At 50.5% G+C, this 16,066-nt stretch overlaps 1 protein-coding gene across 1 annotated transcript in view; it reads right to left on the reverse strand.

The window, feature by feature from the left end:
* Stk24 (serine/threonine kinase 24) overlaps nt 1-9,137 on the reverse strand; it is a 101,619-nt gene extending 92,482 nt beyond the window's left edge. Inside the window, exon 1 of the mRNA XM_051160984.1 lies at nt 8,803-9,137. Coding sequence (XP_051016941.1) covers nt 8,803-8,844 — 42 coding nt within the window. The 5' untranslated portion in view covers nt 8,845-9,137. The remainder of the gene's footprint in view (nt 1-8,802) is intronic.
* Between the last annotated feature and the right edge of the window lie 6,929 nt (nt 9,138-16,066).

A 16,066-nucleotide genomic window follows, 5' to 3' on the forward strand; every position in this document is an offset into this window, starting at 1 on the left:
CCAAGAGGTTGGAAGGAGCCTGTGCCCTAATTTACCAGAGGGTGCGCACGTTGCACTGTGCCCACCAATTCAATGGCACAAAACCAGAAAAGACTAGAACACAGAAAACAGGCATCCAACAGGAGAAGAAGGCCAAGAGATGCAGACAGGAGCAGTGGGCCCAGCTGGCAGGCCCAGCCCAGCAGGGGAGCAACACGCTGCTCTGGAGGTGAAAGGCACCAGATCAGGGCTCCAGCTGCATTTCCTAAGAGGAGGTCCTGACACCTGGTGACGAGTGTCCAGAAAAAAAACCTAAAACTCTGAAAAGGGCCTGCACTTCACTACCGCTGCCCAGGCTATGGACTGTGTAGACCCTGTTGTCAGATCTAACAGTGAGGAGAAGGCGGCAGAACCAAACCTAAATCCTCACCTGCAGAATCCTGGACCTACAGAGCATGCTGAGAATCAGAAACAAGCAGCCATCTCTAAACTCGCCCACGAGAGCCAAGGAGGGAAAGTGTAAGTCAGTGCAGGGAGAGCAGAGGCTGCCTCGGGGAGTAAGAAATGGAGCCAGGGGACAATGGAGACAGGGGACACAGAGGCAGGGGACACGGAGACAGGGAACAGGGGACACAGAGGCAGGGGACACAGAGACGGGACATAGAGCCAGGGAACATGGAGCCAGGGGACATGGAGCCAGGGGACATGGAGCCAGGGGACATGGAGGCAGGAGATAGAAACCTTGTGTACCTCATCTGTGCAGCTGTTTCAATAAAGACTAAGCAAAACCTAAGTTACTGAAAATAAAACAAAAGACAAGAGAGCTATACCAGACCTTTCCAGCCTCAGACTCTTTAAAAGTCCTTTTTAGAAATAGGATAAGCCCTAGCTACACATTTGGTAAGCCTTCGCATCACACTCACAGTGCCCCCACCACTTATGTAGACAATATTCTAGCACTCAATGGTTTCTCTGGCTGACCATAAACCCTTAGGAGCTCATGAGGTACAGTATCTGAAGAGCTGCGGTTTCAATGGCAGCGTAGGCCGCTGAGGAGGCCACAGTATACTTTGTAGCAAGCTAAGCTACATCCTGTTTCACCCAGAGCAACCGACAAGTTCTCACACTGTAGTCCAAGCTGTCCTAGAACTAAGCACGTAAGCCCAGGACTTGAACTCCCAGCCCGCCTCCTGCTTAGCGTTCCCAATGCTGGAACTGCAGGCATAAGCCACCATGCCCAATCAGATGCTCTAATAATGTTTTGGGGTTTTTTTTGTTTTTGGATTTTTGAGACAGGGTCTCTCTGTGTAGCCTTGGCTGTCCCGGACTCGCTTTGCACGCCTATAATAACGTTTCTTTTTCCCAAGCCATTTAGTTATGAGAAGCGGCTACTACCACAGACACAAGGCCAGCGCTGGTTCTCACAGCCGCAGTGGAGCAGCAGAACGTAGGTCTATTTCCTGCAAGCACTCCAGCCACAAGATTCCATTAGTGATAATCACCCCAACTAAGGCACACAGAAAGCATCAGCGAGGAGGGCTGGGTGGGGCCCACTTCCTGCAGGTACCCATTTGCAAGCAGGCAAATCTGAATCACAGGGAACATCACCCAAATAAAGCTATGTGGCAAGCGACCGTGAGACTCCTGGACCATGGCCTAGAGGGTGTGCCTCATAAAACCACGGGAGGACAGAGAACAGGCTCACCCCTCACTAGCTACGCACACTGCAGCTTGCCAAGGACAGGCCAACAGAAAAACTCCAATCAACCCTGCGGTGGCTTACACAGGAACGGCCCCCATAGACTCTTGTGTGTGAATGCTTGGCCCACAGAGTGCACTATCAGAGGTGTGGCCTTGCTGGAGGAAGTATGTCACTGTGGGAGCAGGCCTTGAGGTCTCCTATGCTCAAGCTCTGCTCAGTGGGGTGGCACACAGTCTCCTGCCGCCTGCAGGTCAAGACGCAGAACCCCCAGCCCCTTCCCCAGCACCATGTCTGCCTGCACACTGTCATGCTTCCCGCCATGACAATAATGGATTAAACCTCCGAAACTGTAAACCAGACCCAATTAAATGTCTTCCTTCATACAAGTTGCCACTGCTACGGTGTCTCTTCCCAGTGATAGAAACCCTAAGACAAACCAGACCAGAGAGGCAGCTGCGCTACCCAGATCTGGACATCAGGAGGCCACCCTGCACTGTCACAGCCGCCGGGAAGACAATACTTTCAATGAGAATCTTTCTGCACTCTTGAGGGTGACTGGGTCCTGTATGAAATGCTAGCAGTGCCTTCCCTGAGCCGCTTAACCCAGCATCTGGGAGCCAGTCAGGTAGGGCTCTGCGTTGGGAGGCTGCCCCTGCCTCCAAGACAGCCAGGGAGACACAGAGAAACCCCTGTCTCAAAAGAAACAGGAAAAGCACACTCCTTGACCTGCAAGATGGATCCACCACACCTGGTATCCTGAGTTCAATCTGCTTATCTCACATACCACATGGTAGGAGAACCGGCTCCAGAAAGTGGTACTCTTGACCCCCACACTGAGATCACGGTGCGAGTACATGCACATCTGCACGCATATGTGCACACAGAGATTTCTTTTAAGCTTGGAGCTGGAGAGACCGCTCAGCAGTAAAGAGCTCTTGCTGCTCTTGCAGAGGACCAGGGTTTGGGTCCCAGTACTCACAGCGCACAGCTCACAACTGCCTACATGCAGCTCCAGGGGATCTGAGGAGGGTATAATATGCTCTCCAAAGACAAACACAAATGCATGGTACACGTACACACACACACAGATGAACACATATATAAATCTTTAAAAAATAAATTAAGAGCCTGGAGTGGTAGTGCATGCCTTTAGTCCCAGCATTCTGATATCGACTTGAGTTCAAGGCCAACCTGGTCTATAAAGGGATTCCAGGACAGGCAAGGCTACACAGAGAAACCCTGTGGGGGAGGGGCATATTTTAAAACCTTGACCTTCCCACACTCTATTTAAAAAAAAAAAAAAAACGAAACGTTAAGGAATAGGAATATTATGTGACTCTGTGGGACAGCATGAGCAGGCAGCAGGGTCAAGGAACAACATGCATACTTTCACACAGAACAAATTCTTAGCAAAGAGAGAACATTAAGAGCAGACATAGGAGCCCAGCAGTGGTGGCGCACACCTTTAATCCCAGCACTCGGGAGGCAGAAGCAGGTGGGTCTCTGTGAGTTCAAGGCCAGCCTGGTCTACAAGCTGAGTCCAGGACAGGCAGGGCTACAAAGAGAAACTCTGTCTTATAAAAAAGAAAAAGAAAAGAATGGCCATGGGTACAAAAAGACTTAAGAGAACCAAGGGCTGTGGTGCAGCTGAGCCGGTCGCGCACCAGGCAACCACTCATGAAGCCACGACCTGGATTCCCCAACACTGTATAAACTGGGTATGCAGAGTGAGCGTTTTGGGTTTTTTGTTTTTTGTTTTTTTTAACTCAGTGATGTTACGCAAATCTGTTTTTGTTTCAATCCCTGGTGTGGGACATGAGGCTGCTTCAGATGGTCCACAGTTGCTGATTATGACTTGTCTCGTGCTCTAGCAGGGGCGTGACTTTGCCAGCTGAGGATAGTTTACACTGGGAATTCTGGGGACTCCTCGGGCCAGAGAGGCTCCAAAGATGCAATGGAGGCTACTCCCCTGCGGCTGGGCTTTGTCAAGCGGCTGCGCACAGAGAGATGAGAAGAAGAAATGGAATATCTTAATGGCAAAGGTCCAATGTGCCCAATGGAACCCGACAGCCCTAACAAGCAGGAAGTAATCCAAAGAGAGCTATGACCCCTTTACCCTCTAACCTTTCTCCCTTACCAAGGGTTTGGTGGGGGGGGGGTATTAGGGTGGCAGATAAAAGAACCCAATAAAGCAGTTCAAAAAACAGGTATGTTCTCTAAGCAGTGGGGAGGTGCGAGCAGGACGTCCAGAAGGTCAAGGCCAGCCTGAACAGCTTGAAAAATTTGTCTTGGGAAGGAAAAAACCTTAGGCAACAGGAAAACAGACCTGACTTTACGCAGCTGTTTTGCGGCAGCACAAGGCAGCAGAGTAAGGCAAAGCATGCGAGACCATGTACCTACCACTCACAGAATCACAGCCACCAAGGTCTGTGGAAATCCTACAGGGCTATCTTAGCTGACCAGGAACACTTGAGTACCCTACCCTGGGTACCTTCTGCTCAAACAGCCCAGTCCCTTCCAGGTGGACACTGGACACACGCCGAGAACCCACTTTCCCCATCACCTATGCTGAGGAAACAGACAAAGCAAAGAACAAAATACGGAACACCGGCCAGGTCTTAGCCAAAGCCGCCCCTGACAACCTGCCTCTCCGTTCTACAGAAGCCTGGGGCTTTCCGAGCCTGGGCCCAGTTACTGAAACCTCCTTAGCGCATGCCCTGCTAGAGCTACTGACCATTTGATGACAGGGATCTACACAGACAGCCCTCGGCATCGTCCTCTGTGACCCCCTGGCTACAGCAGGACTAAAGGCGCTACATCTCCACCTGTGCGCAGCCTCACCAAGATGTTCTTGGAATCCTGGCCTCACTTCACTGAGAACACACACTCGGACACCGAACCACCACCCCACCACCCACCCCTGCCAGGGTGCAATTCCAAACAGGGCAGCAAGAGCAGGCGACTCCCCAGGAAGCAGTATGGGAAAGTACGCAGCGGCCTACAGGACAGCGGCCTACAGGACAGCGGCCTACAGGACACGCCACAAAGCCAGAATAACTTCCATGGTCTTGATGTCTTATTTCCCAGACTCCCAGTGTGCTAGTAGTGAGCACCTTCCTGGCTACCCAGTGCACAGCAAGGGCTTACAGCCTAGGAGCGGGAGATGAGGAGAAAAGGCAGGGTGCCGTAACATCTAAGTTTTCAGCTATTCCTTTAAATTATCCATACCTGCAAACACCTCCGGTCTCTTAAATTCAAAACCTCAAAGCATGCTCAATCAATTAACTCCAGTCTTCCTATACACACGTGAGTTATCTAATTTAGTATATTTTAAACTTGGGATCATGAGCCAATGGGCTCTGTAATCAATTCAATGTTACAACCAGTTTTGTTTTGTTTTGTTTTGTTTTTAAATACGCGATATTGAGGTACTGACTTTCAAGGAATAAGGAGTCTTGCTTTGGCCTAAAGCTTTAGTTTCTCGCCCTGGTATAAAGTCTGTCTTATAAGGGTCACAGCTCAGAAAAGTCAAAGCGGCTAGCAGAATTCTGTTACAGAAATTCACAGGACTACAGAGGTGGACTGTTGCAGAGGCCCAGAGTTTGGTTCTCAGTACCCACAATTCAGCTCCCACCACCTATAAGCCAGTGCATCCTCCTCTGATCTCCCAGGACACACACACACACACACACACACACACACACACACACACACTCACTCTCTCTCTCTCTCTCTCTCTCTCTCACACACACACACACACACACACACACACACACACACACACACACAACTTTGTACCAAAGAATTTTATAAACAAAAGGCTAATTCTTTCCTTAGGACCACCCCCAAACCCCAGTTTCTTTGACTAGCCTTGGCTGTTCTAGAACTAGCTATGTAGACCAGGCTGGGCTTGAACTCAGAGATCTGCCTGTGCTATGAGCCATCACTGTCTGACTAGCAAAAAGTTAATCATTTTGCACCATAATTTAATGCAAACTCAAAGCATTGAATGAGTGCCCCCACCCCCAACTTAAGTTCTTATTTTCACTGGAATTCAACTGAGTACAAATAATAAATGCTCAGTGATGAAGACAGCTCAGCTATCTCAACCAGAGCTCATAATCTTTTTCTCTTTTTTCCTTTTTGGTTTTTCAATACAAGAGTTTCTCTGTGTAGCCCTGGCTGTCCAGAACTCACTCTGTAGCTCTGCCTGCCTCTGCCTCCAGGAGTGCTGGGATTGAAGACCACTCGCCAGCTCACAATTTCTTATTCTCCCACATACTGCAAAACCCAAAGGATAAAGAAAATCCCCTGAAAACTTTATTAAAACAGCCAGGTGTAGGCGGCGCACACCTTTAATCCCAGCACTTGAGAGGCAGACGCAGGTGGAGCCAGGTCTAGAGTAAGTCCCAGGACAACCAAGGCTACACAGAGAAAATCTGTCTCAAAAAAATAAAATATCACCCTCAACCCCTCACCAAAGACCACAGTAAGAGTGGTCAATCATGGTTACTGACTGAAAAAAACATTGGTCTTGTACTTCTACCTTCCTCAGCAAAATAGTTGTAAAAGTTAACACTAAAACAGCAGAGTGTGGAGACTGGGGTGCTGTCATTAGGGTAATAAAGACCTGGATTCTCATCACTTATCTGTCATCCAAGACCCTGTCTTACCTTGGTCAATTCCTTTTTCATTCAAAGCTATAAAACTAAACAATCTCCTCCAGGAGTATCAATAATAATCCACAGATATAAATGATCAGCAAGCCATAAGGTCTTGTTTGTTTCATTTTGTTTTTTGAGACAGGGTTTCTCTATGTAGCCTTGGCTGTCCCGGACTCTCTTGGTAGACTAGGCTGGCCTCGAACTCACAGAGGTCCACCTGCCTCTGCTGGGCACGGGCCATAAAGTCTATTTTATCCTAAACCATTCCTGAATTTAGGTAATCTTCTGAAGGCTGGCTGGATCTGCTGTCTTGCCAAACTTTGTTGATTTTGTTTTTTGGGGGTTTTTTTTGGGGGGGGTCCTCAATATTAACCCTGGCTGGGCTGGAACAAAATAACGTGAACCAGGCGGGCCTTGAACTCACAGAGAGAGACCCACCAGCCTCTATCAACCTCTGAGGGCTGGGATTAAAGAAGGCCACACCCAGCCCCTGCAGAATCCAGGCCAGGAGGCAACAAGAAGGTTCCTAAGAGCAGAGGCAAAGGGGATGCCTATTTCTCTCAAGGCCTGATGCACCTTTAACATAACCCTCAAACACAGCTCCTGGGGAGGCCTCCTAGGGAGGCTGCAGCTGCTGACTCCAAGTTGAAAACAAATGTGTTTGTTTTTCTTTTCTGGGGAAAGGACCGGATCCCTGCTCTCCGGAGTTACCCTGTGGTTTGGGAGATGTGCACACCGGCAAGAATGACCCGGAAATCACTTCTCCTCCTCTACACAACCAGAACACACACAAAAATTTAATGTACCAGAAAAAAACTTAACATCTTCATACTGAAAAGCAAAATTAAAGCAGCTCTCTTTTAAGGCCATGTAGGAAATGCAATTTTGTTTTGTTTGGTTTGGTTTGGTAAAGTTATCTAATTTTTCTTTTCCCAAGATGAAGAATTTTGGCTCATTCTTTAAAAAAAAAAATGAGAGAGCAGATCCCACCTGGGAATCACCTGGTACTTCACACACTGACCGATTACCCACCTTCTCAAACACTTTCGTTTACAAATGTTGGGGCTAAGGGGACATCAGCAGAGGACTCTGGGAAGTCACTACAGCAGCCAGGATAAAGGTAAGATGGAAAAAACATGTTTTTCAATGTTCCCCAAGACTTGCTTTACTGGTAAGAAACCGTCAGTTCACCCTGACCTCTTGCCTGTAAATCCAAACCAAGGCAGGAATTTTAGGAGGCCGCAGCTGACTGTAACTAGTGTCCAGCAGCACCAGGTGTTACAAACCACGCGAGAATACTCAGCAACCATCTTTCCAGTCACAACTTTATTATCCCTTAGAAAAATGACTGGAGTTCTAGTGCCCGCTAAAGTGGTAACTTTGAATTCCAGTTTCCTTCCATGGTATATGAAATAAAAAGAAAAGAAAAGAGGGACGGGAAGTATCTTCAGAAGAGGCAGGCAGAAGCAGTAAGAGGCAAAGGCACTGTGCAGCTCAACCTTGGAGCCCGAAGGAAGACGCCTGTTTTATCTATAAATTGTTTTCTTGGATATGTTGGTTTCCGTACACTTGCTTGGGAAAGCAAAAACTTTCGTCTTGCTGCCTTAATCTCAAATCATTCTGTCAGCATGCACGAGCTTACAAACTTTACAACTAAGACCAGACTAGTGACTGTTTTTCAAAGGGCAGAAAACAGTCCTCAGTGGCAAAAAAAAAAAAAAAAAGTTCATGTAAATTTAAATTTTAACTCCCCTCACCGCCCCCACCCTTCCCCTCCAAAGAAAACAAGTCACTGGCAGGCTGAAAAAATACAAAGTATGGGCCGAGAAGCCGGCCAGCAAACAGCTCCTCTGGATGCCATCGGGTCTCAAAGCGAAAGTCCAGCAGCGAAGTCCTGGCACCCGAGGGGTGAGCCAGGGCGCGCGCGAAGGTGTGGGTTCCGCCTCCCAGGTTTGCAACCTCGCACTTTCCGCACCAGAACTACAGGCTCCGAAGAGGGTTACACCTTCCTGCACCCCGCCCTGGGGCCCGCCCGGCCTGGGACCAGCCGAGCCGCGCTCCCCGCCCTACGCTCCGGTCGCCCGCCTGGCGGGAGTGGGAGACCCGGGGGACTGAGGACCCCGAAGTCCCGCTGTCCCCGTCCCAGGCCGACACAGGGCCCAGGCTCCCAAGCGGGGCCTCCAAGGACACTAGTTCGTACTCCTCCTGCCCCGGATGGGCCGCCGGCCTGCGCGTCGGAGTTGGGGAGCGCAAAGCTGCCGCACCCCAGCTCGGCCCCAGGCCGCGCACCCCCGAGACCCCTCGAATCGCGCACACCCCAGACCCCCCGCCCTCCGCCGCCCGAGTCCGCCAAGACCCGGGGAAAACGGGCCCCGGCGCGCTGGGGAGGAGGGGGAGGGGGCGTGTTGACACCGCCAAGTTACCCGCTTCCGCCCCGGCCCGGCCGCTCCAGCCTACCTGCATGCCCGGCAGGCCCGACTGCACCGGGGAGTGCGCCATGGCGCTCAGCGCCGCCACTTCCTGGCCCGGGACGCGCGGAGCCGCGCGGCGAGCAGGCCCGGGGCCGCGCGCAGCAGCCCTCGGGTGGCGGCGGGGCGCGCTCTGGGGCCCGAGGCCACCGCAGCCCGGGAAGACGCTCTCAACCGAGGCTGGAGGGCCGCGTCCCCATACACCGGGCCCGGGCAGCGAGGGGCGCGCGGGGTGCTCTCTGGCGACTGCGGCCGCTTCCTCCCGGGCTCCCCCGCCGCGGTGCTCCCGTCAGACCCGGCGGCCTGGGCCCCGCGAGCGCTGGCCGCCTGGAGCCGAGTGGGCGCGCACAGCCCCGCCGCGCCCCGCCCCGGCCCGGCCCCCGCGCCCGCCCCCGCGGCCCGGCCGGGGACCCCGCCCCGCGCTTCCGGGAGGCGGAGGGGGAGGGGAGGGAGGGGAGGAGCCGCCGGGCGCCCTAGGCCGCAGTCGCGCCTCCCCGCGGGCAGCCGGGCGGGGTCCCTGGAACCCGGGGGGTGGGTGAGCCTCGCGCGCCCGCGGAGGAGCGCCTGACCCCCGGGGGGAGAGGGCAGCGCTGCGCACTCCTACCCTGCCCTCTCCGCCCACCGGGGCCCTCCGGAGACCGGATTCTGCACTCGGGGTGTCCGCGGAGGGGCCTAGCCCGGGGCGCGTTCGCAGTCGGGGCGAAGTTTCCAGCCAGACCGAGGAGGAAACCCCAAGGGTAGACAGGGCGGTTTCTGCTCAGTGTTTTGGATCCTGGAGTCAGCCTCGCCTGGGCCGCCGGGTGTGGAAACTTAGCTGGACGGAGGAAGGGCTGGGTCCCCGCCATCACTGGGCAGCGCGCGAGAAGGGGAAAAGTGGGGTGCGGAGGGGTGACGGAGGAAGGGGAGACAATGGAAGGAAACCGCGTCTAGACTCTTAGCCAGCCCTCCCCGCGCTCCGCCGCTCCTGGAGCAGCAGGCCCACACTGGGCACCGGTTCTGCCCGCCTTCTGAGCTGCCTCTTCTGCAGCAAACAAGGAAGGATGGAGTGAATCCATGCGCCTCCAGGAAGCACTTTATTTACAAGTGGCAAATAGGAAGTGGCCTGAGAGTCTCTCAGAATCGCTGCATCTCACGCTATAGGGGCCCTGAGGCCCTCATTCATGGATGCCCGGTTTCTGCTCCAAGGCTGTACAAGGTTAGGCATACAAAACGAGTCCCCAAGAGTTCAGAAACAGGTTGAAGACGCATAAATAAATCCTCGACTGGGGTAGGGAAGAGATTGTTCTCAGAGGTGCCCTTGTAGTCCAAGAACCCAGGCTCCCGCTGGGTCCCGCACTAGAAGCTTTGTAACGCTGGGCAACTGGCCTAGAGTCCCCCAGAGGCTTCAGAAGACCTTCGTGATGACTCCTGGTCGCCTGGCTGAGAAACTTTGCCACTTCTCAGGAGTGAACTGAAAGACGTTAAAAGTATGAGGCCAGATACCCAAGAGTTTGTACGTTACATAAACAGAAGGAACCTAAATAGAAAAAAAAAAAAAAAAAAAAAAAAAACAGAGTGCGTAAAGAATGTGGGGGTGGGGTTGATCAAGACGGAGAATCCTGAATAGGCCCATGTTCTTCAGCCGCAGATTCTACTAGAATAACAACGCGAAGGAAGGGCCAGAAATAACCGACAGCCTCGGAAATGTCTGATGGCACAAATAGTATTTTCACTACTTTATAGTGTGTTTCACCAGGTGTAGTGGCACACACCTTTAAATCCAGCATTTGGGTAGCAGAGGCAGGCAGATTTCTGTGAGTTCAAGGCCAGCCTGGCCTGCATAATGAGCCTGAAACAGCCAGAGCTACATAGTGAGACCCTTTCTAGAAAACATGGCACACACACAAAAAAAAGTTTTTGTAGGCTATGTGTTTAGTAATGGTGAAGGCTTGAATGAATACAGCCCCCAAGGCTCCTGTGTTTGAACACTTGTTCCCCCAGCAGGTGGGCACTGTTGGGGAGGTAGAGGCAGTTTCCCCTTGCTGGAGCTGTGCTTATGTGAGAGCTGGAAGAATCACTGGTTGGTTACCTTGGGCTTGGCCGTGCTTATGTGAGCTCTCAGCTTCCGGTGGGTGCCAGGCGCCACGATTACCTCCTATAGCCACACTTCCCGGCCATGATGGAACAATGGGCCCAAATGGACATTTCTTATAAAAGCTGCCTTAGTTGTGGTCTTCTGTCACAGCACTAAAAACGTAGTGCAAGGCAGGGCATGGCGGCGCACACCTTTAATCCCAGTACTCGGAGGCAGAGGCAGGCCGTGCTGTGAATTCGAGACCAGGCTGGTCTACAAAGCGAGTCCAGGACAGCCAGAACTACAACAGAGAAACCCTGTCTCAAAAACAAAAAAAGTAACTAGTGCAATAATATGAAAAGATATTTTTCTTACATATTTTCAGGAAAATGCAGGGTACAAAACAATAAATAGTATGTAATCTGAAACCCTAATACTGGGAGGTAGACACAGGAAAATCAGGAGTTCAAGGCCAGTCTCCTGTATATTGAGTTACAGAGCAATCTGGGCTATGTGAGGCCAAAAATAATAAATAGGTAAATAAAAATAAAAGTGTTCAAGGTACTGGAATGCATATATGTATGTATATGTGTGTGTGTGTGTGTGTGTGTGTGTGTGTGTGTGTGTGTGTATAAAGCCCAGCTATATAACAGTGATTATTCTTGGACTTAAAGTCACACTAATCAGACCTCTGAAGAAATGCACAAGTCAAACCTATAGCATGGCTGACGATGGATGAAAAGAAATGAGACAAGTAGACGTGTTGGAGGGCTGGTCTTTGACAGAAAAAAAAAAATACAGAAACTTATAAATGACTTTACTGAGTTAATTCTCAGCAGAGAAGCCACAAGAGACTGTGGGAGTGATGTGACATAATTTTTTTTTTTTTTTTTGGCAGGGGGAAGGGGGGCTGGTTTTTGAGACAGAGTGTTTTAAATGGCAGCTGCATGTCAAGCCTGCAGTTCAGGGTTGAGCATGCAAACCCTGGACCCTGGGCACTTCCTTAATGCCGTCCTAGAGACTGGGTCTCCCCAGACCCTAACTTTGGAAGTATACAATACTATATCAGGGTTATAACAGCTGCCTTTGCAGCCAAGTGAGGAAAAGGATCTTTCTGCCTCCTGATATTTTTTTTCTGCACCTCCAATACATAATTATGACAGATTATATACTTTCCTAAGTCCAAAAGGAAAATCTGTGATGGGCTGGGTAAAGACTATGCATGTTTCTGGTCTCTGTGGAGAGTCTGTGATGGGTTGGGTAAAGACTATGCATGTTTCTGGTCTCTGTGGAGATAGTAATCGTCAAATTAGTTCATCCCCTCCTTTGTCTTTCATGTCCACTTAAAGACATGAACTGAGCAACGAACTATGCTCTTAACGTGTGTTCTGGACCACAAAAGAGCCTCTGCCACATAGAGAAATCCCCCCACTGCCCTTCCCCCTGTATCAGTCTCCCCTAAACCAGTTCTAGTCTCTGCCAAGTTTGAAAGGTAAAACAGAGAACAGGAGTTTGGCCATCAATCTCGCCCTTATCTGGCTGAGTCAAGAAGATAAACACCCCAAAGGCCACTTTGGTTTTTTGGTTTGGTTTGGTTTTGGTTTATTTGTTTGGGTTTTTTTGTTTGTTTGTTTGCTTGCTTGCTTGCTTGATTTGTGGTTTTTCGAGACAGGGTTTCTCTGTGTAGCCTTGGCTGTCCTGGACTCACTTTGTAGACCAGGCTGGCCTCAAACTCACAGAGATCCGCCTGCCTCTGCCTCCCGAGTGCGGGGATTAAAGGTGTGCGCCACCACGCCCAGCTCCAAAGGCCATGTTGTAAAGAACAGCTGGACAGCCAGGGCACCCGCAGTTTAAAGGCACAGGTTAAAGAAAGGGGCTTTCACGGCAACTTTAGAGAGAGAGAGAAGCGCGAATAGGCTGGCAGCAGAAAACAAGTTGTCAGCATCATATGTCCTCACGGTCAGGTGACACAGCGGCAAGGGAGGATAGTGTGAGTAAAGTGTCGCACAGTGGCCAAGGAGGCTGGTACAGGACACCTCTCTGGGTCACCTTTTCACCATGCCCTGTGTCAGTCTGCCAGGACCGCCTCCACAGAGCACCAGGAAGCCAGGGGTTGGGGTGGGGGTGTCTCGGCTGAGGACCATACCCCATCTGAGTATGTGTCTCCATCCCCTTCCCCTTTCATAAGGACAGCAATCAGAGTAGATTAGGACTGTTCTAACACCCTCTTTTTACCTCCCTTCCTTAGAGACCTCTTCTCCATCAGCCAGCCTCCTCTCTTCAGGCTGCCGGCCTCCTGCCACACTCTGATTTCAGGTGTCTGGAGGCAGAGATTGCTTCTCCTTTCCGAAGCTGCCCTCAGTCCTACAGCTCAAAAGAGTTTGTCCGTGAGTACCTCAAGGCAAAGAAACCACTCGGAACCCATGACAGGACCTTCCAGGGAAGACTTTGAACAGATCCATGGCTGCGTAAGCCCCGGTCTACTCCAGCCAACTTGCTCAAATAAGATCCTTCCCCTCGGCACCCGCTTTGTCCCTGTGTGTGGCTACATTTTAGAAATACAATGTCTCCCAGGAGAGCAGGGTCCCCAACCCCATCCAGCCTGGGGAAGCTTTTGTCACAGGGATACAGAAGCACAGAAACGCCCGCTAGAGCAGGCTTGCCAGGAAAATTCTCATGTGAGATTTTTCTCAGCAAAGAGCCAATTAACAAAGCTTGTCACACTCTGCACAGTGGCCACTTGACCCTGCCAATCAACTTGTAAAGGCTTTAGTACACAAAGCCTCATGAGCGGCGTGTGTGTGTGTGTGTGTGTGTGTGTGTGTGTGTGTGTGTGTTGGTTTTCCTTCCCTCCCAAGGCCGGGTCTGCTCTCCAACAGATCCAGAGAGGACACAAATGAGATGGTCCCCAAAAGGGTGATGTCATCCATCCTACAGGAACGGACTGCCACTGCTAAAAAGCTCTTGGCCTGGTTCCTGACAGGAAAGATAAATGGTGGGGGATGATTTTAATTTTTACTTCAGGCAGATCCATAGAATTATGGGCCCAAAGAGCACTAGCACGGTCACACACAGTGGGTGATGAGTTACACGCTGGAGTTCCGGAATACAAATGGCTTCAGTGAGGCTGGAACCACTGTAGAAATGGACCCGCCTTAGAGCTTTCTTGACTCTCCAGCCCATTTTTATGTGATTTCCTAAAGGAGCAAGGGTAGTGGTACAACTGAGGTCCTTTGCATAGCCAGTAACAGGACCTTACCTCCGACCTCTGCAAGTGCAAGAGAGAATTTTTGCCTGAGTAATAGAAAGGCAGACTTGAACAGTCAGACCCAGAAAACAAATCAAGCTATGGTTTCTACCTGAGATGTTACCAACAGGCTTATTTGCTATCGGCTTTATGGTTGGTTGGTTTATGGGACTATTTTATTTTGAGTTGTTTCTGGGGTGTGTGTGTGTGTGTGTGTGTGTGTGTGTGTGTGTGTGTGTGTGTGTTGTGCCTGCCCAAAGTTGACAGTAGGTATCTTTTTCCATCAAAGCGGATTGACACTGGGCACCTTTTGCAATTGCTCCCCCACTTTATTTGCTGAAGCAGTGCCTCTCACTAAGCCTGGAGTCACTGATCCCAATGAGTTTAGCTTGTCAGTTTGCTGCAAGGATTTTTTTCTTGGTCTCTGGAATTCTGGGATTACACATGTGCACTATGCCTGCCTGGGTTTACAGAGTCCTAGGGGTCTGAACTCCAATACAGAGACCAGGCTGGCCTTGAACTCACAGAGATGTGCCTGTGTCTGCCACGTGAGTGCTGAGATTAAAAGTGTGCACCACCATGCCCAGCCAGTCTTTAGTTTTTGCACTGCAAACACTATAAATGTTGTTTTTATTTCCTCAGATGAGGGGATGAGATGAGAGCCAGTCCCCAGCCTTTCCAGCTCTTTCTGAGCTCTGGCCAGCTGCTTCAACTCAGCTGTTCTGGCCTAAACTCCTCTCGAGGCTGACTGATTCAAACTGGCTTCTTTTGGCTTCTGACTGAATTGTTCTGCCTGGCCTCAAACTAATTCTGGCAGGATGTTTTAATCTTCTGGCTCCTTCTCATTCTCTGACTCAACTGTCTTCGACTGTGTGTCACTTGTTTCTCTGCAGCCTCTGTACAGCTGTCTTCGACTGTGTGTCACTTGTTTTCTCTGTATAGCTGTCTTCGACTGTGTGTCACTTGTTTTCTCTGTACAGCTGTCCCTGTCATTTACTCTCAGTATAAAACTTCCCTCTTGCGCCTTCTGCTTTTTTTTCCCCTCCTTTTTTTTTTGGTTTTTTGAAACAAAGTTTCTCTGTGTAGCCTGGGCTGTCCTGGACTCACTATGTAGACCAGGCTGGCCTCGAACTCACAGAGCTCTGCCTGGGATTACATGCGTGCGCCACCACATCCAGCATAGCTGCTTCTTTCTAAAAACTAACCTTACGTTCATTGTTTGGTATTAAAGGTGTATGCTACGAGCATATCTGTATTTGAAGGTCTAGAGGATCTCTGCAAATTCAAGGCCAGCCTGGTCTACAGAGCAAACTCTGGGACAGCCAAGGCTGTGGCATAGAGAAAACATGTCACAAAAAAAAAAGGAAAGAAAGAAAAAAGATATTGGCCCAAAGACATACCTAACAGGCCAATTAAGAATAACAGATAGGCCAGGCTTGGTGGCGCACGCCTTTAATCCCAGCACTCAGGAGGCAGAAGCAGGTGGATCGCTGTGAGTTCGAGACCAGCCTGGTCTACAAAGTGAGTCCAGGACAGCCAAGGCTAACACAGAGAAACTCTGTCTCAAAAAACCCAATAAATAAATAAATAAAAGAATAACAGACAGTTATTTCACACACACTTTTAATCCCAGCAGTATGGAGGCAGATTTTTAAGTTTGAGACCAGCCTGGTCTACAATTCCAGGGCAGCAGAGCTGTTACACAGAGAACCGCTGCCTCAAAAAACCAAAAGAGGAGGAGGGAAGAAGAGGAAGAGAAGGAGGGGGGAAGAGGAGGAGGAGAAAGAGGAGGAGGAAGAGGAGGAGGAGGAGGAAGAAACCAAGTATATATAAATAACCTAACATACCCCTCTCCACTTTTGCAGGTGGGGATGGCTTAGCTCATGAAGTGCTCGCTGCACAACCATGAAGACCTGAGTTCAATCCCCAGGGCTTACGTAAAAAGCCAGGGCC

Source organism: Acomys russatus, chromosome 18, assembly GCF_903995435.1.
Source record: "Acomys russatus chromosome 18, mAcoRus1.1, whole genome shotgun sequence".
NCBI classification, from domain to species: domain Eukaryota; kingdom Metazoa; phylum Chordata; class Mammalia; order Rodentia; family Muridae; genus Acomys; species Acomys russatus.